Below are 23,935 nucleotides of genomic sequence, written 5' to 3'. Positions count from 1 at the left end.
GTATCTGGTACTGATGGTCTGTAACCCTGGCTACTCAGGACACTGAGGCAGGTAGATATTTTAGGTTCGAGGCCTCTGTGCACTACACTGAGCTCATGGCAACCTGAGCAACATAACAAGACGCTATCTCAGAAGAAAAGGTAAAAAAAATAAAATAAAATCCAGTTGGAGATACAGCTTGGTAGGAGCACATTTGCCTACCATGCTTGAGGCCCTAGCTCCATCACTAGTACAAAACCAAAAGTGGACAGGAACTAAAGAGAATGCGTGCATGTCTAGGTATGCCATCATGTTGCTAGCATTCCTTCCCAGGGGGAACACAAGGTCTGCCCTCATCTGAAGGGCCCAACAACAACCCAGGCATGGTCCCATAGAAGTTCAATCTGGGGAGACAAGGAGTTCATTGGGCTCACTTACAGAGCATGGGGAGGGGGTGAGGGTGGGATGGGGTCTTTGCCCAGCAGATCAGGCTTCCCACAGCTGCACAGGTGGAGCCTCCCCTGAGTGCTCCCAGCTGATGCGCTCTAGTTTTAAACCCAACCTGCGGCTATGAAGTATTTACACTTCAGATAAACTTCAAAACCACCTGATTTAATGACATTTAACTAAGTGGCCAACTGAAAATTTGGTAAAGTATAAAGCAAACAATTTTATTAGTTGAACTCATTTATTTGACACATTAAGTTATGCAAAGAAAAATATATGCAACTGCATAAAAAGAACCACGTTTTCATATTATTAAACACAGCAGTGGCTGAAAATAACGAATTGTAGAATGGACCCCAGAATTTAATGCAAAAAAAAAATCCTGTACAGAAAAATGTCAGGCTTCTAGCTTCACAGAATCCAGCACTACACGGGCTTCTTTGTACTCCTCAGCTTCTTCCAAGTCTTTTTCACTTTCCTGAAATGAAAAATAGCAAAATTAAGTTTGTCTTTCAGGAATTTCAATACTTTGCTGCTTATATTATAGACTAGTAAGTAACTTGAGAATTAGAGAAAAGGATTCTAGGATTTCTAAGTCCCTTTGTTCCTGGGAAAGGAAGCCATAAGAGGTTATAATTAAGAACACAGTTGTCTACAATTATTAGCGTTAAATAATTAAAAAAAAAAATCACAAATAAAAAAAATCATTCTTGCTCTTAACTTCTTGCCCTTTCCTTGCCTTTACTCTCACCTCTTGCTCCCTCTCTCCTCCTCCCCCGTGTGTCTCTCTCTTCTACAATAAAGCCAAGAACTATGAAAAGATCATTTTTATTTGTCCAATATCATCATACAAAAAAGATTTATAGTGTATTAAAAGTAAAAAACAGGGGCTGAAGAGATGGCTCAGCAGTTAAGAGCACTGACTGCTTTTCTGAAGGTCCTGAGTTCAAATTCCAGCAACCACATGGTGGCTCACAACCACCCGTAATGAGATCTGATGCCCTCTTCACAGCTACAGTGTACTTATGTATAATAAATTAAAAAAAAAAAAAAAAAAAAAAAAAAAAAAAAAAAAAAAAAAAAAAAAAAAAGTAAAAAACAAGGACTTGCTAATCATCCATCGTAAAATGACACTCCAATTGCTCCCAATGCCAAAGGTTGTCACTGATGTCACCCAAATTACATACAATCAGATTAGAAAATGGACTGCCTGCTTATTTATGAGTATATCATATGACATTAAACAAAATATTAACATCTTTAATTTTCTGTTAAATTTTTAAAATACTTTTTTTAATGTATGTGAGTACACTGTCACTTTCTTTACACACACCAGAAGAGGGTATTGGATCCCATTACAGATGGTTGTGAGCCACCATGTGGTTACTGGGATTTGAACTCAGGACCTCTGTCTGGAAGAGCAGTCAGTGCTCTTAACTGCTGAGCCATCTCTCCAGCCTCCCTTAATTTTCTGATATTTAAAAATTAAGTTTTTGTACACATTAATATATAGGAAACTCTCACTAAAACATAATAACAACCAACTAATTAGAGAATGCCTATGTTTTCACAAAATGGAGTCTTTTTTTTAAAATTATTTTTATTTTTATGTGTATGGGTATTTTGCCTGAAGTATCTGTGTGCCACATGCATACCAGCTGCCCATGCAGGCCAGGGGAGGCAAGGTGTGTTTGATCCTCTGAAACTGAAGGTATAGTTTGTTGTGAGTTGCCACATGGTGTGGGGACTGAACCTGGGTTCATCAGTCCAGCCCTTGAGTTTTAAATGAAGTCACAGACAACAGAAGATGCTGACAGTTATGATAGAGATATAGAGAAATAATGTGTATATTCAACAGAAGCAATAATGCAAAACACTGAATTCAGATGACTGGTAGCAATTTCTTAACCCTCACAATGTACCTTAAACATTTTTCTTTCAGTAAATGTAAGTTTCTGAGAAGAGGGGACAGTTTAATTTAACCTCAAGTACAACTATGCAAACATATTATTTTTAAACAATTTGTATTATTTTATCTTATCAGCTATTACATCCCTAAGGAGAAAAAAAAAGCATTGAAATTGTTAAGACATATAAATGGAGTTTCTATATAGCATTTTAACAGTGGCTCGTCACTCCCCCCCAACTCCGGCCTCTTTCTTGAGACAGGATCTCTCCTTAGCTGCCCTGGAGCTCACTCTGTAGAGCAGGACAGCCTTGACTCAAGAGATCTGCTGCTTCTTTTTTACTTTATCTTCTAATAAATAAAAACCAGTTTCTCTTTTAGATAAAATTAGCATCCTACCTTTAAGAAGTTCATTATGGGGCCTGGAGAGATGCCTGAGTGGATTAAAAGCACTTGTTGCTCTTCCAAAGGAACAGAGGTCAATTCCTAGTACCCACATCGGGTGGCTCACGCCTCCAATGATGATATGATAGTATGATACCCAGCTTATCCCTAACAGCACATTGGGTATGAGAGGCAAGACCCAGCACACTGGGGGCAACACTATTCTCTAGGTCAGGAGTCCTGAATTATAGGAGGGTGGAGAAACTAAGCATAAGCAAGTGACCTTGTGTGTATCTATTTCCCTCTACTATTAACTGGATATGACATTACCAGTTGCTTCAAGTTCCAGTAACTTGACTTCCCCATAATAAACTATAATCTGGAATCATCAATAAAATTAAACCCTTTCTTCCTGAAGTTGCTTTGTAAAGGCTAAAGTTATGTTTTAAGTTTTAAATCACTGTGCTGAAGAGGTCTACTAAACAAAATGCTTCTAACCTATAAGCCCCGCTTGTCCAAACTTCCTGGAATGCTGGGGGCTATTGTTCATGTAAGGTAACAAGCCATGTGTTTTTATTTCTGTAAACAAGGTTGGTTGCCTCAACTGCATAGGATGTGCTGGATCACATGTAGGCAGGAGGTATGTCAGGATGTATGCTTGCCCCTAGTTGGATAAAGGCATAAAAGTTCGTTATTGTTAGGGTTGGTCTTATGCGCTGTATATCAGATGCTGAATTCTGTGCCCAAGATCAGCTTGCAGCTTGGACATGTGCATTGTATTGACCAATGTGATGTAAAGAATGTTCCCCAGTAATCTCTGATTGGACAATAAAAGAGTACAAGCTGTGACTGGGCATGAGAGACAGAAAGGAGATTTGAGATTGAGTAGGGGGTCTCAGGTAGGGACCACAAGAAGGAAAGAGGTAGAGGAGGAGGTGGTCAGGAGGAAGGATGGATCATGACACATGGCCCAAAGAGCTTACATTGAGGACATACATGAAACACACTAAGAACTGGCTGGCCAGCAATGGGGCATTTATAGTTATTAATAGGCTAGCCAGGTTATAACAGTCTCAGAACCTCCCCAGTTTAGATTTGTAGCTTGTTAATAAATTCTGACATCTGTGTTGTTCACTTGGGAGCTAAATGAGAAAAACTAAGGCAGAAATGCCCCATTGAAAAATCACTTCAGTGGTGCATGACCTTATAGGTTCCACCTTTATAAGCATCTGACTAATGTGGTTCATGGTCATTCTCTGAGAGTTCTGGGTATGAACCTGGACAGTATTTAATACTTGCTTCAAATTGCCTCAAAAATTATGATAGTGGTATTATGCTCACCTGGTGGGATTCAGTTTCTGTTAGGGTTGTTTGTTTGTTTTTAATCACAGCAACAGACATGAAACCAGGATAGTTCGGATGGCTTATTTTTGAGACAGGGACTCTCTATGTTGTCCTTGAACTCACAGAGACCCACCTGCCTCTGATTCCTGAGCACTGGAACTATAGGTATGTGTCACCACCCCCATCTGTGTGATGGCTGGTACTGACTGCAGACTTGATATAACCTGGAATCGCCTCAGAACACCTCTACGATCTTGAATAAGGACAGAATGTTGACTAGCTGCTTCAAGTCCTGTTACCACCATAGGATGTAACCTGGAATTATGAGCCAAATAAGTTCTTTGTCTCTTAAGTTGGTTGCTTTTATTCAGTATTTTATCACAGCAACAAGAAACAAAACTAAGGCAGGCAACAGTACCAAGAGGTAGGGCACTTGCTGTGACAAACCCGACCAGGTGGTTTTGAGGCCACTGTAGCTGTTTTGTGGGAAGAATGTGGACCTGTTTGGTAGATGGTTTAGAAACTCCATTAAATGCTGGAAGCAGAGGCTAATTGATGATCTAGTGGGGTGTGGAGGACAAGAATGTGGAGAAACGGTATGTGACGTGGAGGCCAGAAAACAGCTACAGAGGGAACAAGGGCTCTTAGGACCTGGGCTGGGGTTATAGCTGTGACATTCTGGCCAGAGTCTGGATTCATTCTGCTACTATTCTGAGATCCTGAGGGAAGGTGAACTTAAAGACAATGTACAGATATGTCTGCAGAAGGCAAGAGAAGCCTCCCGTGCTGCATGAGAGAATGAAGTGGAAACCACACCACTCAGAGGTTCCATCTTGAGAAGATGAAAATTCACTCACAGGAAGAAAGCCTGAGACATTCCCTGCTCCTGGAAAGCAACTACAAAGGAAAGTGTGTCTTCAAGGTCAGCCACAGAAGCAGACACAGCTGTGATCCAAAGGGGAAAGGCTGTATCTTGAGATGCCAACAGAACTTGGCTTCTATCCATGTGTTTTCTGTTTTGAAGTTATGAAAGACGTACAGGTGAGGGGTTTACTGAGGGCAGCTGAAGCCAGGCACAGTGTGGCAGGGAGGCAGTCCCTGTGCTAAGAGGCCCTGAGAGGCTAATCTATAAAGGTGAAACTTTAGCCACAGTGGAACTCCAGTAGGAAGGCGAAGCCAGAACCATGGTGTGTCCTCCGAGGAGTGCTGCAGGTGTGGAGCTGACAGAAGCTGTGTGCTGTAGGAGGTAGGGCTGAGCAGTGTGGGCGGCCTATGCCTTTGGATCTCGGCCAATTTCATTACAAGCCTCAGATGCAGGACAAAGAGCTGTAGGATTTGATGTTTTCTCTGATGGAGTTTCATTTGTTTAATTCTTGTTATGCCCAATTCTTCCTTTTTGAAACAGGAATGTTTACTCTGTACTGTTTTATGCTGAAAATATACAACTTGTTTTTGATTTTATAGCAACTCAGTTACAAGATTCCAGACTTTTAAAATATTGGAAAATTTAAAGACAATAAGGACTTCTAAAGGTGGCCTGTATTCTACATTAGGAGATGAATGTGAGACTTAGGGGACAAAGGGTAGAGAAGGGTACCGCTTACAGTGATGTGTTTGTGTGTCAAATACACAGGAAGTAGGGTTGTGATGGTTGGCTTTAGTTGTCAAGCGGACAGAGTGTAGACCTACTGGGAACACCAGCTCACAGCTTTCTGGTCTTCACTGTATACGTGATGTAACCCTGCAGCCTGCCTTCCCTGCAGTGATGGCTGCAACCTGCAATTTAAGCCAAGTACGTTCTTACAGAGAGTGGAGCTAAGACAATCACACTGTACATCTATTTAACTATTAAAAAGAAACAAGATGGCTTTTACTTGTCCTTCCATCCACTCATAAGTCAGCTGGGCGCTGTATGCTTTAGCAGTAAGGACAGCAGTGCCACCTTAGGCCTCCTGAGAGCTCTGCCTCCTTTACCTTTGGCTTCCCTTTCTCTCAAGTTTACAGCTTTGAATCTAAAATTCCAGCTCTTTTCAACAAGAGCCAAAGGAATCTGAGACACTGGATTGAACCAAATTTTCAACAGTTGGCTCACTGTTTTTTGTCAAAAAAAGTATATGTACATACACACACACCCCAAATATACTGCTGCTCAAAACTGGTACCATGTATACCTGCTATTTTGGCTCAAATATTTATTTAAATCAGTAGAATAAACATGGTAGAAAAGTACTTTTAGTGGAGTCATAACTCAAACATAAGTTAAACTCTTCAAATATTTAAAAGTATGCTGGTACAGCAGAGATTACGGTTAATACTGATTGTCAGCTTGATACCTAGGAGGTCAGGCAGACACACGAGTGAGGGCTGTACAGAGAAGTGTTGGTCTCTGAGTTTGTCAACACAGATTACTCTGATTATGTTGACTGATGTGGGACTATCCATCTTAGGTGTGAGCTGGACCATGCCCTTAGCAGAGACAAGCATACATGCATTCACTCATCTGCTCCTTGTTACAGATGTGTGTAACCAGTTCTCCCAAGTTCCTGTGACTTCTGCTATAATACACTAACCTGGAACTCTGAGCTAAACCAGCCATCCCTTCTTAGGCAGCTTTCCAGCCAAGAGTATTTTATTATACAATAAGAGAAGAAAGTAAGATACACACAAGCAAAGGCATCTCTTCAAGTACCTGTAGTGTTAAATATTGAAACTTTTGGGTTTCCATATATTAGGTTGAAAATAATTTTAAATATAAGACAGAGAAATCTTTACTTACTAATATCTGCTGAAGATCAGTATATGCAGCCTCTAACCGACGCTGGCAATCTGGAATCATCATCCGGGACTCTTGCAGGATCTCTGCCTATAATGAGAACATTTGGGAGACATGTCAGATGACAGAACTAATGTATATTTATTTTACATATTGGTATATAACTAATGATTTAGAGGAAATGGAAAGTATGATTATGTTAAATGATTCAATGTTCTAATTTAAATTGGGTTTATCAGACTGTAATTTTGCAAAGTACAAGTTCTAAGCAGAACTTCATAAAAGTTTTGCACCCTTCTTCCTTTTTGGCAATCACCTTCTCATGGTAAGTGGCAATTAACTGGCAAAGCTTTTCATTCAGCTCTTATTTTGAAAGGCTATTTAAAGTAAATGGTTCTCCTGCTGTCACAAAGCACCTTTATCTAAAATGGGATCAGCTGGTCATATAAATATCTCCTGCATCTTTGGGTAATAAAGGAAAACAGTGTTCAGATAATATCACAGGGAGATAATTACTGCATGAGAGAAGTTATTGAGTTATTGATCACATCGTGTGCACACTGCAGGAGGGACTCACTGAAAGACAGAGGTAAAGAAACATAAAAAGCAAAGACCAGCAGGTTCATATTTTGTTGCTTATCATGCATAAAAAGTTATTACTTATCCTTGTGCTTCATTTGAGGAGAGAGATTATTCTCCCCAAGCAGTGTGAACCAAATTACCAATGCAGCACCTTCTGAATCCCAACTTCTTGCCTATTCTTACTAGATAAACACTCAAGAACTAACCACAGGGACACTTTTACTCTAAGAGATATTTTTGCATGTAAAATCTACCATTCAAAGTTATATTATATATAAAAACACAAAAGAAAACTAGGGAGCGCAGTTACTGGTCAGTCAAGATGTTGAACTGAATTTATTTCCATAATTATTCTCAGAGACAGACAGATAGCATGATAATAAAAGGCTTTCAGAGAAATGGGTACAAAATTAACCAAGATTTCCTAGCTCAGAGAAAAAAAATACATACAATTTAATAGCAATAATGATGAATTATAATGGAAACTTTAGTTGAACCCAGTATTTTCTTGCTTTTTTTTGACAGTGTGTCATAGCTCACATTGTAACAGAAGCACTACAACTTCAGATTCTCTGTTCATATCTATTTTCTTGGGTCAGAAAGCATGGCTGAACTTAGAACTCTTTTATTAACAAGGCACAGGTTAAAATCTCAAGCATGGGAGCATGACTTTACTTTCAGGAAAACAACATCTAAGTAGTGGCACTAAGCCATTTTTGTATGTCTCCTTTTGAGTATGTGTGGAAAACTGGCACCAGAACATTTCAGAATTCCCCTCCTGTGGAAAAAACTACTGAAGAACCGCTTAGTGGAATTAAAGAAGATGAATATAAAGACTTAGGTCAAATTCATGACAAGTCAAAATGTTTACAACTGTTTGCCAAGCTTTAATGTTACTGCAATGAACTTTAAGCAGTAGCACCCATCATAACTTGTTATTATCTCTACTAGTAACAGAGCAAGATCATCTGTTAATTTAGCAGGATGGAGCTCTTGACTTCAACATGGCAAAAGTCCATTCTCTTGTATTCCACCCTGATTAGTCACTAAGTTTCCTCTACATTCATCTGCCATAGGCACAGGTCTACAGCTGAAGATTTAACCTACAGTAGGCTGCACTGAACATCTGCCATATCTATCTATCTATCTATCTATCTATCTATCTATCTATCTATCTATCTATCTATCTATCTATCTGATACCATAAACTATACATGCATCAAATTTGCAAGATGAATACTTTTCCTTATAGCAATGAATTATGTCTGCCAGGGATGTGATAGATATATTAATTAATCCTCTGGGAGTTTCTGCAGTATACTATTATATTCAATCTTGTTCCTCAAGTCCTCCCAGGCCTTTCCCAAATCGATACCAGCTAAGCTCATGTTCTTTAAAAAAAACAAAAAACAAAAAAACAAAAACAGAAAGGCCACTTAAAAAACCATGGAGTTCAATTTGTGTTGGCCAACTATCCTGAAAAGGGAGCCCGAACACTGGGACCTGCCCTGAGCTGTGGCCAACATAGCAAGTTTAAGTCCATTAAAGAAAGCTGGTTTTCTTTTTTTTTTTTTTTTCGAGACAGGGTTTCTCTGTATAGCCCTGGCTGTCCTGGAACTCACTCTGGAGACCAGGCTGGCCTCGAACTCAGAAATCCGCCTGCCTCTGCCTCCCAAGTGCTGGGATTAAAGGCGTGCGCCACCACCGCCCGGCTCTTTTTTTTTTTTTTTAATTAGATATTTTCTTTATTTACATTTCAAATGTTCTCCCCTTCCCTGGCTTCCCCTCTGAAATACCTCCTATTCCCTCCCCTCTCCCCCTGCTTACCAACCCACCATCTACTGCCCTGGCATTCCCCTACACTGGGGCACAGAATCTTCACAGGACCAAGGGCCTCTCCTCCCATTGATGACCAATTTGGCCATCCTCTGCTACATACACAGCTGGAGCCATGGGTCCCACCATGTGTACTCTTTGGTTGGTGGTTTCGTCTCTGGGAGCTCTAGGGGTACTAGTTAGTTCATATTGTTGTTCCTCTTATGGGGCTGCAAACCCTTCAGCTCCTTGGGTCCTTTCTCTAGCTCCTTCATTGGGGACCCTGTGCTCAGTCCAATGTGTAGTAACTGGGACACATAAGGAACCCTAGGGAAACCATGGAGTGCTATTCCCACTGATGTGAAATTCACTTTAAAATAAGTTGTACGTTTTTCGGGTATTTAGTCTGGTGAAATGGAACTGGGGAAGACTAAGCAAGGCTTACTAGCTTATAACAATCTATAGACTGTAGAACCTAGAAGTTGATCAATTTCTTTTATACTCAAACATAAAAACTGAAAAAGAAACATTCCAATTGATAAGAAGACTTTGTCACAGGAAGAATTCTGTGAAATAATGTGGCAATATTAGGCTGGTAACTGATTATGATAAAGTTTTCAGCTTCTTTAGTGAGACAGAGCTTATAACCAGTGTTGGTCGAGACCTATGATCTGAAACAACCTGTAGAATAATGTCAGCTGTCTCTAAAGCCAAAGATAGTCATACTCGTTTGTCAGATGGAACTCTAGAAATTACTGCAACATTAACAAGTCTTCTCTTTGAAATGGTGACAAGATGTTAACATACTCAAGTGGTGAGCTAGAGATCCATTTGACTTGTGTTTGTCTATTTCTGAACCCACTGAGGAGGGAAAAAAGGAGGAGGAGTGTACACTCTGATATACCAGTAAGTGTCATGAGATGTAAACGGTGCAAATATACCATGTAAAGCACGGTAGACTAACCGTACCTGACCATATGCTCTCTATAAGAAGGTCACTTCAGATGTAAAGAAACAGAAAATAAAAGGATAGAAAAAGATGTGCCAACACTAGCACATAACAATAGCAACAGTGACGACATTAATACTGTACAGTGGAGAGTCCTGCAACATTGACTGCTGCAGATTAAGAAATGCTGTCAGGGATAAATGGGTGTCACATTATCATACTATTTATTATAAGCACGTCAGGTTAACATGACTCTGTATGAACTGAATAAACAGATAAGTGCACATAAACAGATGGGAATTTCCACACTTACATTCAACAATTTATAGAAATACTAGACAAAATGAGCAAAGATAGGAAAGAACTAGACACTAGCACAGACAGCTATTAGCCAGGACATAGGACATTACAAAAGAAAGATAATGCATATATATTTCAGCCCTGTGACAACACTGCAGCAGAGCACATCCTAGACCAAACTGCAGAGAAAACACAAGAAATCTAAACCCACAGTCACACTCAGCACATCATCTAACTGCAGTGGTGGCACACATATTTAGTCCTCACACTTGGGAGGCTGAGGCCAAAAATGTAGCCAGACCCAAACTAATGGGGAGAGGGAAATCCACAACACTGAATGTTGACATCAGCAAGAGTACGTGTTCTCACCTCAAAACTATAGGAAAAGAACCAGCACGTAAGTAGCAGCACTTCCAGGCAGAGGCAGGAGGCCAGACTGGTCTAATTAGGGAATTCTAGGACAGCCAGGCCTATATACATAGTCCCTGTTAAAAGAAACAAAACCAAGCAAATAGCACCCCCTGCCCCATCAAAACAATGAACAAACAGAAAAAAGCCAAGGAGTGAACTCAAAACAATCAAAGGAAATGAAGTTACCAGTTGATAAACTTACTAGGAAAAATACAGAGAAAAGTCAACAAAAGGTAGCTTTAAAGAAAAAGTCCACACACTTCTATCAAGACCAAGTGAGGAAGCAGAAATCACCAAAAGCTACACGGACAACTCCTGCAGCCACTGAAGAATAAGAACATCCAGGAACAACTATAGCACTAGCAACTCAAGAGTAAAGGGTCCCACTCCTCAGGACTTATGCAAACTAACTTATTTCAGCCAGCCAGGCCCATCGTTTTCTGGAGATTTCATGAATCCATCTTAACTGACAATGCGTTCTATTCCAGTGTGCATACAGCACACTTTCATTATCCCTTCACTAGTGATGAACATCTGGTCTCCTTCAATCTTCTACCTATTATGAGAAGAAATACAACATATATTTTATTTTAGTGCTCTTCACATCAGTTTGGGAAGTTATTTCTAAATTTAAGCATGTAATTGCACTTACTATACCAGCTAATTTTATATTCAGTACTTAGAACTAAAGAAGCTGTAGTTTCTGGTTGAGAACCACCACAGACGCTAACACGTAAGCACTATGACCTGCTGTGGTCACTTCACCTGTGCTAGTGTCCTACCTTTGTTGAGCTTTATTTCTATTTTGCTGGGGTTTCTCTGTGTTTGAGTGACAGGGCTTCCCTAGTCCATAGGCTGGCTTCTAACTTGCAGCAATCCTCCTGCCTCAGCTTTCTGAATCTCAGCTTGCCAAGATTACAGACGTGCCTCACCACAGCCATTTCCTTACTTCTAAATGCAGTTCTCACAGTGTACAGCGCTATCTCTGAGTTACTCCACTTCTCAGTGTCAGATTTACCTGCTTCTTAATGGCGTAGTTTTCACCATCTTCAGCCTTCATTTTTTCAATCTTTTCTTCTTGCTGCTTTGCTTCTTTTTCATACATCACTTTTTCTTTGACCAATCTATAAACAAACCAAAAATGTTTCAGAGATTTAGGTTTTTTTTCTCTAAAGGATAACAAAGAAACTATGTAAATACAAAGCACAGTTAAAATACTAATTAATATGGGTAGGCAAGATGGAGGCAGCTACTTTTAGCCACAAATGTAAGTATAGGCATGTGCTCCAAGTCCTCTACTGGGGTAAAGTGTGTTTTACAGCTTTGAGGGGAGCCAAGGAATACCACAGTCACACCAATCTCAGTCAAATGGTAGAGATTCCCACTGTAAGCCCCACCTCTGGAGATCTCCAGCTGCCAGGCTCCAAGCCCTAGGCTACTAAGGCAGACAGGCTTGACCCCCCCAGCTGCTACTGAAGCCAAGTGGCCAGACCTTTAACCTGAGGAGCACTAGTGGCAAGACCCTGCCCTTAAGGAGCTTCAAAGCCAGGCCCTGCTCCCAGAGTTTCCTGGTTTTTCCCTCCCAATACATCTCTTGTGTGAGGTTTATTGTGTGGTGTGACTTTGTGGTATTCCTTGGCTTCCAAGTACCAGAATACCTTTCTGAGTTATAACACATGAGATTTACTGGGAAAGGCACAAGAGGGAGGGTGGCTGCCTCTGCTCATACATTAAGAAGAATGTAATATAAAAGAGCTAACACTTCTGTGTTGCTTTTTAAAATTGATTTATGTGCGGTAGTTTGAATATTCTTGGCCCAGAGAGTGGCACTATTTGGAGGCGTGGCCTTGTTTGAGGAAGTGTACCACTGTGGGCATGGGATTCAAGACCCTCCTCCTAACCATGTGGGAGCCAGACTTCTCCTATTTGCCTTTGGTACAAGATGTAGAGCTTCTCAGCTCCTCTAGCCCTTCAACTTCCTGGGTGCTGCCATGCTGCCATGCTTCCTGCTAAGATGATAATGGTCTAAACCTCTGAAAATGAAATCTTTACCCATTAAGATTATAATTCTTAAATATAAGTACCACAAAATCACTACAAATAATTGTCTTAAAAGGTCCTTTTAAACATTTTTTTTTTTTTTAAAAAAAAGGAAGTACTGGAACAGAGAAGTTTATGTATACATTTAAAAGCTGGGATTCTACTAGGTGTACAATTCTTGCTTAGCAAGAGTGAGGCCCTAGGTTTGAGGGCTAGCACTGCAAGAGGAAGCTGAGTTAAGTCTGGATTTCTAGTTTTTCTCTGCTGCCTCAGAAGGAAACAGGAGGGAGCACTCTCACTGCTTAGCTGGAGCTAAGCACAAACTGCTCTTTCCAATGAGTCATGTTATGAACTGGCCCACTTCATATATACTTCTATTTTCCAAACACACAGGCTGTGAAGGTTTAAATGAGAATGTCCCCCATAGGCTCATTATCTTTGAATGCTTGTTCATCCATTGGTGGAACTGTTTGGGAAGGACTAGGAGATGTGGCCTTGTTGGAGGGTGTTTGTTACTGGGGTTAGGCTTTGAGGTTTCCAAAGTCCACACCATTCCCAGGTAGCTCTGTGTCTGGAGCTTGTGGATCAGGACTTAAGCTCTCAGCTACTACTCTATCACCATGTATGCTATCACATTCTATGATGGCCATGGACTCTGAAACTCTTGAGTCCCAATAAACTTCTTCTTCTGTAAGTTGCCTTGGTCACAGTGTCTACAAAGCAATAGAAAAGCAACTAACTTAACACAGGTCTTAAGCTTAGCTTCTGCGAGTTTTGGACTTGCATGCTGTGCATCTTGTATATCATCACTGTTGCTGTTTTAATTATCATCATGTAATTACTATTATTCATTTGTATTCAGAATCCAGTACATTACAAACAAGGCAGAGTGTTTCCAAATATTTCTGTTTGCTAAACTCCTCTAAAAAAGTAGTCAGTGATCAGTAGTCTGTCCTCCCATCTCCATGTCAGTTATGAAAGAGAAACAATTTAAAGGAGTCTACTTTGGTTCATGGTCTGAGTCCACATTCACTGTTTCTAGCCTGTGATAAGTAAGGCAAAACATGATGGGGTAGAATTGTTTAACTCATGGTAGTCAGAAAGTAGAGGCAGAAAGTGGCCAAAGACAAGGTTTATTTTGCCAGGGCATGCCCCAGTGATCTACCCCTCCCTCTCAACATGGCCTAACTTCTCAAAAGTGTCATCATATTACAAATTCATCAAGGGAATAATCTGTTGACTAAGCCAGAGATTGTAGGACGGCAACAAAACCTCCAAAAAGCATGAGTCTTTGAGAGACATCTCAGATTCAAACCATAGTGAGTTGGATAGGCTACTGGAGATCAGAACATGCCATAAAATCCTGTAATTCAAAGATATAATCAGGGTGGCAACCTTTGGCCAGAGCCAAATGAGGTTAAGAACTATGAATGTGTTAGACTTACGTCACGGTTGCTCACTGTAACCTGAATGTTTAAGAAATGAGCCTAAAGAGCATGAATATATTTGTCTTTTAACATTTTCATAGTATAGAAACAAATGAAGTGATTCTAGAGTAAACAAAAGTGAGAGACAGTAATGGAGAAATGAAAGCACACTGCTAACTTCTCAGGGAGGTATACAACGTTTCCCCCTGCAATATTTGACTCAAATCCCTGTCACCCCATTATGTTTGTCTATGTGGAATGGCAGGAACAGCCCCAACAAAATTAGATACACCTACCTATTTGCCACATGTGACATACAAATGCTCAGGAAAAAGTTATTGGATAGAAAAACTACTGCCCTAGAAAAAAAGGGGAAAATCACCCACCTAGGGAGAACCTATAATTCTGGTATACACAAAGTAAACACAACAGAAACAGTTCCACTTAACAGTATCAATAAATGAATGACAAGTTACATGATGCTGAAAATACAGCTGTTAGTGGCTACAAAGCATTATACAGGACAAACCTAACAGCTTATGAGGTATTAAATCCTGGGTATTGAGGTCATTATCACATCATATGTAATAGTACAAAGAAATTCCTACCCATACACCATGTGCCCATTTCATTCTAAATTGAAATGTATCCCCTAAAAAGTATGTGTGTTAAAGGTCTGGCTGCCGGTTCAGGGAGGTTGAGGAAGGGATAGATTATGAGGTTTTTATCTATCCGTGGAGCTATAATCTGATGGCACCTTAGGAAAATGATGGAATTAGATCGTTATAGTAGATCATTTTGAAGATAAGACTTGGTTCCACACATTCAGACACATGTGCATGCACACAGACAGACAGACAAATACAGAGAGAGACAGAGACAGAGACAGAGACAAACAGCCACTGTGGCTGCCTAGCAATGTGGCTCAGAAGCTTCTATACTCACTGTGGGCAGAATGTGTGGGAAGTTTGCAGAAGCTTCAAGTGCTGTCTAGTAGATCTTACTGGGTGATTCTACCAAGAGCTTGCAGCCAGGATACCAACAGGTACATGTACAGTGAAGACCAGACTTAGAGGAGATTTCAGCTGGGAACAAGGATTCTATCAGAAACTGTGATCCAGGCCCTGGACTGCAAGAACAGAAAGGATTCCTACGAGATTACAAGTGACCCTGTTCAACTGTCAGCCACAGCCCAGAAAGGAATGTTTGCTGGGAGAGCCTGTCTCCCAAAATAGTCTGTCTTGCCTAAGCAAACAATTCCAAGAAGAGACGACAGAGCCTTACAACTGCACCAAATTCCTTATTTCCAAGCCCCTCACCTGTCCCTATAAAGGGTCCCAGACAGCTTTCCCCCCTGCAAAACCTCCATTCCTAAGGGAAAGTGTCTGACCTTCACTGTTTAAAATAAACAGACTCATCTGTTGGACTCTGATCTCTTTCTGCTTTCTGTCTCTTTACACTCTGAAATCTAACAAACCAGACTGGAGCCATTCATGTCACACTGTGGCAAACAATCTGTTCCATTTTGTGTGGGACTTCAGACCTTGTGGGAAGGGAGAATGAGCCAAGGGTGATGTCTAATTACCTGATGAAGTAAGTACATGCAGGGTAGTATTAGGTTTATATTGAGAACTGAGATTAAAAGTAGAGCACAGGGTATTGAACAGTTGCAGTCTGGCACAAAAGCTGGAGCAAAGGAAGGTAGGACAGCTAGAGAGATGAGCCCTACACAAAAGACAGGACTCCACAACAGGACAACAGAAAAGACTGCCAGGGCATTTCAGGATGGGTTGGGTCCCACCCACTCGAAGCTCAATCAAGGAAGGAGTAACCGTATTTGGAAGACTGTCTTAAGAGAGTACAGGTGCAGGACCACCTAGGAGAGTGACACTCAAGAGCTCACTGCAGCTATGGTGCAGGGGGTGTGTACTGACTTTGAGCATTCAGAGGACTCTGGCTTTAAAGTCGGACAGACTGATAAAAGTTCCAGGGTTTTGGATGCCTCCTGACTGTTATAGATAAGCAGCTGTCCCAATACACCCTTCTACCATGTCATCCTGCCATCACAGGCTCCGAACCAATGAAACCATCTGACCAGGACCTGAAACTATGAGCCAGAAGAAAGCCTTCCTTCTTTAGGTATCCACCTCAGGCATTTAGTCACAACAACAAAAGTTAACACAGGCATGCAACATTTTCTTATTATAAAATATTAGAAACGTGGGGTGCACAAGGTAAAATTGGATTAGGTCTTTCTAATCAACGAACAGTTACTTTTTTTTCCTTACTAATGTGATAAACTTATTACTCATTATTAGTCACAAAATCCAAATGTTAAATCAATCTATGCCTGTTTTAGTACACCATTTAATAAGTTCCTTTAAAGACAATATATCAGATTTCACCGTTTAAACAGTAAAAACTTTAGTGAAAGCTTACACTAAAAAAGACTGTTAAAAAAAAAAGGAAAATAGAACACACACACACAAAGCTAAGTTTAAGGGGTGCACTGTATAACCAGAATGAATTGAAAATAGTACAGGGAGTAGGGGTGAGGGCAGAAAGAGCTGGGAAGATGGCTCAGTTGGCAAAGCAATTTCCACATAAGCTGAAGGATTAAGTGAGTCTGATCTCTAGCTTTCACTTTAAAAAGCCTGGTATGGTAACAGACAGACTCCTGGAGCTTGATTGCTAGCCATCCTAGCCTACTTTCCAGGTTTTGGTTCCAGTGAGAGACCCTCTCAACATACAGTGTTGACAACTCCTGAGAGCTAGCCAAGGCTGACTTTCAGCTTCCATGTGCATGTACACCTGTGAACATGCACACACACACAAAATAAAAGCACAGGAAATCCAGCAATCTTAACAGAAAGGGCTTCATAAGTGACAAATAAGCTCAAAGATAAACAATTCCTCATTTATGGCCATTAAGAATTTCCAAGCTGCTGGGCGTGATAGCTCATACCATTAATCCCAGTACTTGGAGGCAGAGGTAAGACGGGTCTTTATGAGCTCAAGGGCAGCGTGTTTACATAGTGAGTTCCAGGATACCCAGAGCTACATAGTGAGATCCTATCTCAAAAGAGAGAGAGAGAGAGAGGAGAGAGAGAGAGAGAGAGAGAGAGAGAGAGAGAGAGAGAGAGAAGGGAAAAAAGGAGGAGGAGGAAGAGAAAGAACAAGAAGAACAAGAAGGAAGGAAGAGGAAGAAATAGTAGTAGTAGTAGTAGTAGTAGTAGTAGTAGTAGTAGTGGTTGCTGTTGTTTCAAGGTGGGTATGATGATGCACACCTTTAATCCCAGCACCTCATCACTTTAAGAACAGAGGCAGATCTCTGAGTTTCAGGCCAGGTAGGGTTACCTAGTAAGCTCTCTCTTTAAAAAGAAAGAAAGAAAGAAATCCAATTCCTGAGCTCTAAGAAAACTAAAGCTTTCAAAAGGAAAAGAAATGGGTCACCTACAAAGGAAGGAACACCCATATTGACATTATATTTCAAATTAATAACAATAGCTATTAGAGGACAATCAATTAATCCCTTCAACATTCTTAGAGAAATGACATAACCTAAATTTATAACTATAATAAAAGGTGAAGGAAAATTCATTAAGTCATTTAGCAATTACTTATTGAGAAGCTACTGTATGCTAGTCGTGACCTCAGATACCAAGGACACAACTGTGAATAAAAGTACAAAACTTTGACCTTTGGCACTTTCTAGTGGGGTGAAATGATGACAGACACAGCACAGAGGATGGCAGATTGTGGGAGGAGTCACAGAGAAAAGGGAGTGAAGGGAGATGGGTGATACAGTAGGACTGCAATTGAAACTGAGGTATCCAGGGATGTGAAGGAGCATGCATTAAGATCTTAATTCAGTGAGTCAGGCAGGTAACCTATGAATGAGGTTAAAAAGCAAGTGAACTGTTCATACACACACACACACACACACACACATACAATCAAAAATCATCTAAAACTCCATTCTAAGAAATTTAAGAATATACTGTACAAGTAGGAAATTCTCAAAAATCTTAAATAATGAAAATATACTGTAGCACACTGAAAATTAAAATCTAGAAAAGAAGCTACAAGAACAAAAAGTTATGGTCAATACAATGCTCTAATGAAAGCTAGCATGTGTGGGGTGCTTTTATGTTAGAGAGCGTAGAGGGTGCTGAGGGGAAGTCAACAAGATTGTTCTGTAGGCCAAGAAGACAACCATTCTAAATGAGAACCTTAGTGTGAGCCCTAGAGATACATCATAAAAAGAATGGTCTCAATTCTAAGAACAAAGAAAATTGGAGGCCAAGAGATGGGTCAGTGGTCAAGAGTACTTCCTGATCTTCCAGAGGATGCGAGTTCAATTCCAGCACCCACACTGACTGGTAATTCAAGCTCTGTTCAGAAGATCTAACATCCCCTTCAGGTTTCCTCAGAACCAGCTGCACATGCAGGCATACATACATAAAAATGAGTCTTAAAGAACAGAGAAAATAAGTAACAAGGAAGACAGAAAACATGTGTTTTCTTTCCGTGACACACTCATAAATTCTATGATCATCTGAAACAATCACGGTGTAACAGGAAACACTAATGAAGAAGACTCCATTTAACCTAGGTTTACAAGGAAGATCCCTTGGGCAACAGACACTCTATATGGAGGGAAATATAATCCTGTAATAACCACATTTAAAGCAATATGACCCATGGACTCATCTTCAGCTTCATTTGTTTTGTGTCTTCAAGGTCTGCTTAAAGACCAAGGATATTGTGGTGGTTTGAATATGCTTGGCCCAGGGACAGGCACTATTAGAAGGTGTGACCTTGGAGTAGGTGTGGCCTTGTTGGAGGAAGTGGATCACTGTGGGGGGTAGCAATGAGATACTCCTCCTAACCACAAGGGAACCAGTGTTCTCCTAGCAGCCTTCAAATGAGATGTAGAACTCTTAGCTCCTCCTGTACCATGCTTGCCTGGATGCTGCCATGCTCCCACCTTGATAATGGACTGACACTCTGAACCTGTACACCAGCTCCAATTAAATGTTGTCCATTTAAGAGTTGCCTTGGTCCTCGTGTCTGTTCACAGCAGTAAAACCCTAACTAAGACAGATATTTACCAAATCTCTCTCATAAAAATCATGACATAGGTGTTGGCAAGAATGAATCCTGGTCAGCTAATGAAACCTAAAGTATAATGATATTTAAAAGTATTTTGTAAAAGTTTCAAGCCTAGGTAGCCAATTTCCTGTGTGCGGGTCTTAGATTTGAAACCTCTAGTATGACTATTTCCTGACACAGTTCTTTTTCCACTGACAGAGCTGCTGACAGGCTCTCCTTTTTCTGAAGAAACAATACTTTTCAGATTTCTACTGTGAGACATGAAAGAAAAAAAAACGTACTGAGGTCCTAATAAGGACAAATATTTTGATACTGTATTACATTTAAATACTAGAACTTTAGTTATGTTTCTAACCACTGTACAGACTATTCTGTATAATTCTGTGTATCTGTGTGCATAGCATGTGTGAGTATACTCAGAGGACATAGCACAACCTTGGGTGTTGTTCCTCTGAAGCCATCCACCTTGTTTCTAGAGACAGGGCTTCTCACTGGCCCATGGAATTCACTAGTTAGGCTAGTCAGTGTATATCAAGGATCCACCTTTCTCCATGTCCTCAGATTACAAGAACTTGGCATTTCTTTGTAGTTTCTGGGGTTTGAACTCAAGTCCTCATGTTTGCAAGGAAAGCACTTCTCTCCCTAGGCCTACAGTCTCTTATCATCTCCACTGCCATAAACCAACCTCAGCTGTTTGGTGAAGTGCAACAGCTCTTTACAATGAGACAGTTATGATATGCATCCTACAAAACATGGCATAAATAGATACTGCCACTACAGAGAAACTTTTAATATGATTCTCAAACTTTTGAACATACAACAAACCTATGTTTCAATGTGCTCAATTATGACTAGTGCTGCTAGCTCCTTAGAAGCTATGCCTTCGTTTCTCCATAAGAGAAACCAATCTTGGTTATGATCCCCAGGAAGTTATGTCTCTCACATTAAGTCAATCATAGTGTCCTCACCCTCTGTGTTGATAGAATGGATCTGTCCTGTGTGATATGTACCAGAAGGTCTGAGGGGTCATAAGAAAATTGATTTTAAAGGACAGGCCATTCTGGAGTATCAGGTAATTCTAGTCCTTGTTGATGTCACTGAAGTCTTTCCAAGAACTCTAACTGCAGATTTATTATAAGATAATAATCTTTACATCTTAAGCCATGTAAACTTTGGTCTTCTTGTCACTTGAGCTAACAACATCTGTACTGACACACTATTCAGTTACTTCACAGGACAAAGATCATACTCTTGTTTTTGCTCGGATAGAAAGATGTCCTGGGACTAGCAAGTCCAGGAACCACACAGCTCTGAGAGGAAGCCACTCAGCAGCTGCCTTGCAACCCCCAGAGGAGGGTATCCCTAGCTGAGTTGTGGAACTGATAAGAAGAGTCACACCAGGCAGAAAACTTTGAGAAAGATTTATTGGAGGATCCAGGGTGTGAAGGGACGAATTCAGGGATGGCTGCCCTCTGCTCTCGGGAGCCAACAGCAGGGAATTGTATAAAGGACAGTGCTTATATAGGATTTCTTGGGGGGGGTGGAGCTTCTCAGGGCAGAGATTTCCAGATTGAGGACTGGTGGGATTTCAAGTCCTGAGCTTGGTGAGCTCAGGGATTGGTGGATTTTTGAGGGAGACTCAGGGATTGGTAGGTTTTCTTGTTCCAGAATAGATGGCTTTTTTCCCCACCTCCCTTTCCCTGCATCAAGCCATAGGTTAGGGAAGTCCCTACTGGTTGCAGATAGCTTTTGCTGAGATGCCGTCTCTGTGGAGCTGCTTAGGGAAGCTGGAGAGGAGGTGCTGCCTGCTACACTGTACAGCCCCGGTGGGACAGCTCCTGCAGTGGTGTTTCCTGAAAGCTGTAGGCTGAGGCAGGAGAGAAAGTGTCACCACTATGGACAGCTCCTGTGATGGCAGTAGGCTAAGGAGATGTCATTTTGACAGTTTCTGCAGGGGCATCTTACCACTGCTGTGGACTGGGGCTGGAAGGAGGGGCCAGCTGTCACTTTGAAGGCTTTTGCAACACACCACTTAGGGGCTATACCTCTAATTCTGGAACACTTCAGTCCAAAACAAAAAGCACTCAGAACTGAGAGATCTCATCTTTTTATCTTGCCATTTTAAGTAAATGTGAACAAAGAAAGTAAAGATCAAATTACACAACTCAGTTTTCTTTCCTATTATATCAAGAAGTATCTATGTAAACCTGTGGAAGACTGTATTTTATAATTCAAAAACTTTATTGAAAATATTAAACACTCATTTTTAATAATCTTGGTGGTTATTGGAGGGTAAACTCCATAATAAATATTCTTTTAACTCAATCACATTTTCATTTTTACTTCTGTTGAGTGTCAAACATTAAGATGTCAGAAGAGGGAAGACAAGGCAACCAGAATTAGCGCTGATGGAGTTTCATGGAGCTAGGTTGCCTAATGGTGCTACACAGGAAACACCAGGAAATCATACCCACCAGTTTATAACTATGATGTCAATGTACTGGGCAAGACTTCAGAATCTTCTGATTTAGTGTGCACCATCTATAAAGTGTATGTAGTTAAAATTTGGAGTCATTCTCTATTAATTCTTTTTATGGTCATTAAAGAACTCCAAGTGAGACATTCTATTTTTCCCAATCTTTAAATGATTTTCAAAATTTCAGGGTCAGGATTGGTGAAGATAGCTCAATAATAGGGTCTTTGCCTTGCATGCATGAAGCCAGGGTTCAATCTCCATCACCACAATAAGCACACAAATAAATAAAAAGATTTTGAGAGATGATGAGATGGTTCAGCAGGTAAAGATGCTTACTGCAAAGTTTAACAATCTAAATCTGAGTTCAATCTCTGGAACGCACATGGTGGAAAAAGAACTATCCCCATCTACCCAAGCTGTCCTCTGCCATGTACATACACTTATATACATATAAAATTAATTAAATATAACAATTTAAGAAAGATTTTGAGATTATTAAAGAATTTTCAATAGTATCCTATATTCTTGAAACTTGAAAGTACATTACACAGACAGACAAAATAAGAAAGGACTGGGGTGGTTGTTCTCATTGGAACACTTAATTCTTGTTCTTCAGCCCCTCTCCCCATCTCTGAAATCTAACTTACATGCTCCTCTCACTAGCCCAAGATGACAGTGGATCCTATGGATCTTCATGACCTGTGCACCCCATTAACACAGTGTTCATATTTTGTCTACTGCTCTGGAAAGCATATGCCCTTGAGGACTGGTGATGTGCCTGACACCAGCATCTAGCAGAGTCCGTGCCTCCACAGGTGTTTACCAAGTGTACTCATAATCCCTTGGAGGTAAGCAGGGATTGATTTGTTTTCACTTGAAAGAGAAGTAGCTAAGGTAAGGCCATGTGGCTGGAAAATGTGAAATCAGGATTGCAGTATGAGTACATTCTATATCCACCAAACTATCATATTCAGAGTAAATGAAGTGATTTATAAATCTCTAATGTCTTTTACCTGTTACAACAGTAAAATAATTCAGTAAAGTAATAATTTTAATGTCTTAAAAATGAAACACTACAAGAGGACAGTGCAGACAACTTGTCCTGTTCTTGACAGCAGCTACTCAGCTCTAAAGAATGGAAGCAATGCATTGTTCCTGTGTAGCCTAAATGAAAGAAAATGAATGCTTAATTTGATGGCATTTGTTACCTTATTTCTTCCAGTACTCATTAATTAATCAATTAAACTGGAGATGGTTCAAGTTCTATTAACTGCTGAAGTAGAATATATGCTTTAATTAATTTTAATAAGTAAGTTAGACAAGACATTTTGTAAACAGCTAAAATGATGGATGCAAAATCTAAAATCGATATAACTGTTTCAAAACTACAAATAGTAGAATTAGTAACTCAAAAACAGCAATAAGAAACAATAGTTCATGAATTCTCTAAATTGTCCCTTTAGGTTTTGAGACTTCAGTGAGGTTAATGAGTCAGTGATAAAGAGCACTTCCTGCTCTTCCAGGGAGCGTGAGTTCTATTCCTGGCACCAACAGCATCCAATCACAGCCACCTGTAGTTTCTGTTTCAAGGGATCCCATGCCTTCTGGACTCCATGGACACACAAGGCAGTCTCTGTCTCTCTGTCTCTGTCTCTCATACACACACACACACACACACACACACACACACACTTTTTTTTCTCATAACGGCTACTAAACCTGATCTAAAAATTCAAGAGTTGAATCTTTTTAACTACTCTAAAATTGGTGATTTCCAGATTGTGAAATCCTCCAAGTGTTTCTTTCTTTCTTTTTTTTTCTTTCTTTCTGGAAACAGGGCTTCACTGTATAGCCCTGGCTGTCCTGGAACTCACTCTGTAGACCAGGCTGGCCTCGAACTCAGAAATCCTCTGCCTCTGCCTCCCAAGTGCTGGGATCAAAGGCGTGCGCCACCACCGCCTGGCTCCTCCAAGTGTTTCTTGTCCCA

The 23,935-nt window shown here is 40.5% G+C and overlaps 1 protein-coding gene across 2 annotated transcripts in view; it reads right to left on the bottom strand.

Moving 5' to 3' along the window:
- Positions 1-648: 648 nt before the first annotated feature.
- The window catches only part of Tbca (tubulin folding cofactor A), a 51,923-nt gene continuing 28,636 nt past the window's right edge, over positions 649-23,935 (bottom strand). The window contains exons 1-4 of one of the 2 annotated variants that reach the window (XM_031359879.1): positions 20,441-20,517; positions 11,909-12,014; positions 6,837-6,923; positions 649-904 (exon numbers count right to left, since the gene is read on the bottom strand). In XM_031359879.1, the coding sequence (XP_031215739.1) occupies positions 824-904; positions 6,837-6,923; positions 11,909-12,014; positions 20,441-20,502 (336 nt within the window). In that variant the 5' untranslated portion in view covers positions 20,503-20,517 and the 3' untranslated portion in view covers positions 649-823. Of the gene's footprint in view, positions 905-6,836; positions 6,924-11,908; positions 12,015-20,440; positions 20,518-23,935 lie in introns of those variants that run through there. The other variant, XM_031359880.1, reaches the window with a different exon arrangement.

The sequence above is a fragment of the Mastomys coucha genome, unplaced genomic scaffold (genome assembly GCF_008632895.1).
Source record: "Mastomys coucha isolate ucsf_1 unplaced genomic scaffold, UCSF_Mcou_1 pScaffold8, whole genome shotgun sequence".
Taxonomy (NCBI): Eukaryota; Metazoa; Chordata; class Mammalia; order Rodentia; family Muridae; genus Mastomys; species Mastomys coucha.
The sequence above is the reverse complement of the archived record's forward strand: the minus strand, read 5'-3'. Positions and strand labels throughout refer to the sequence as shown.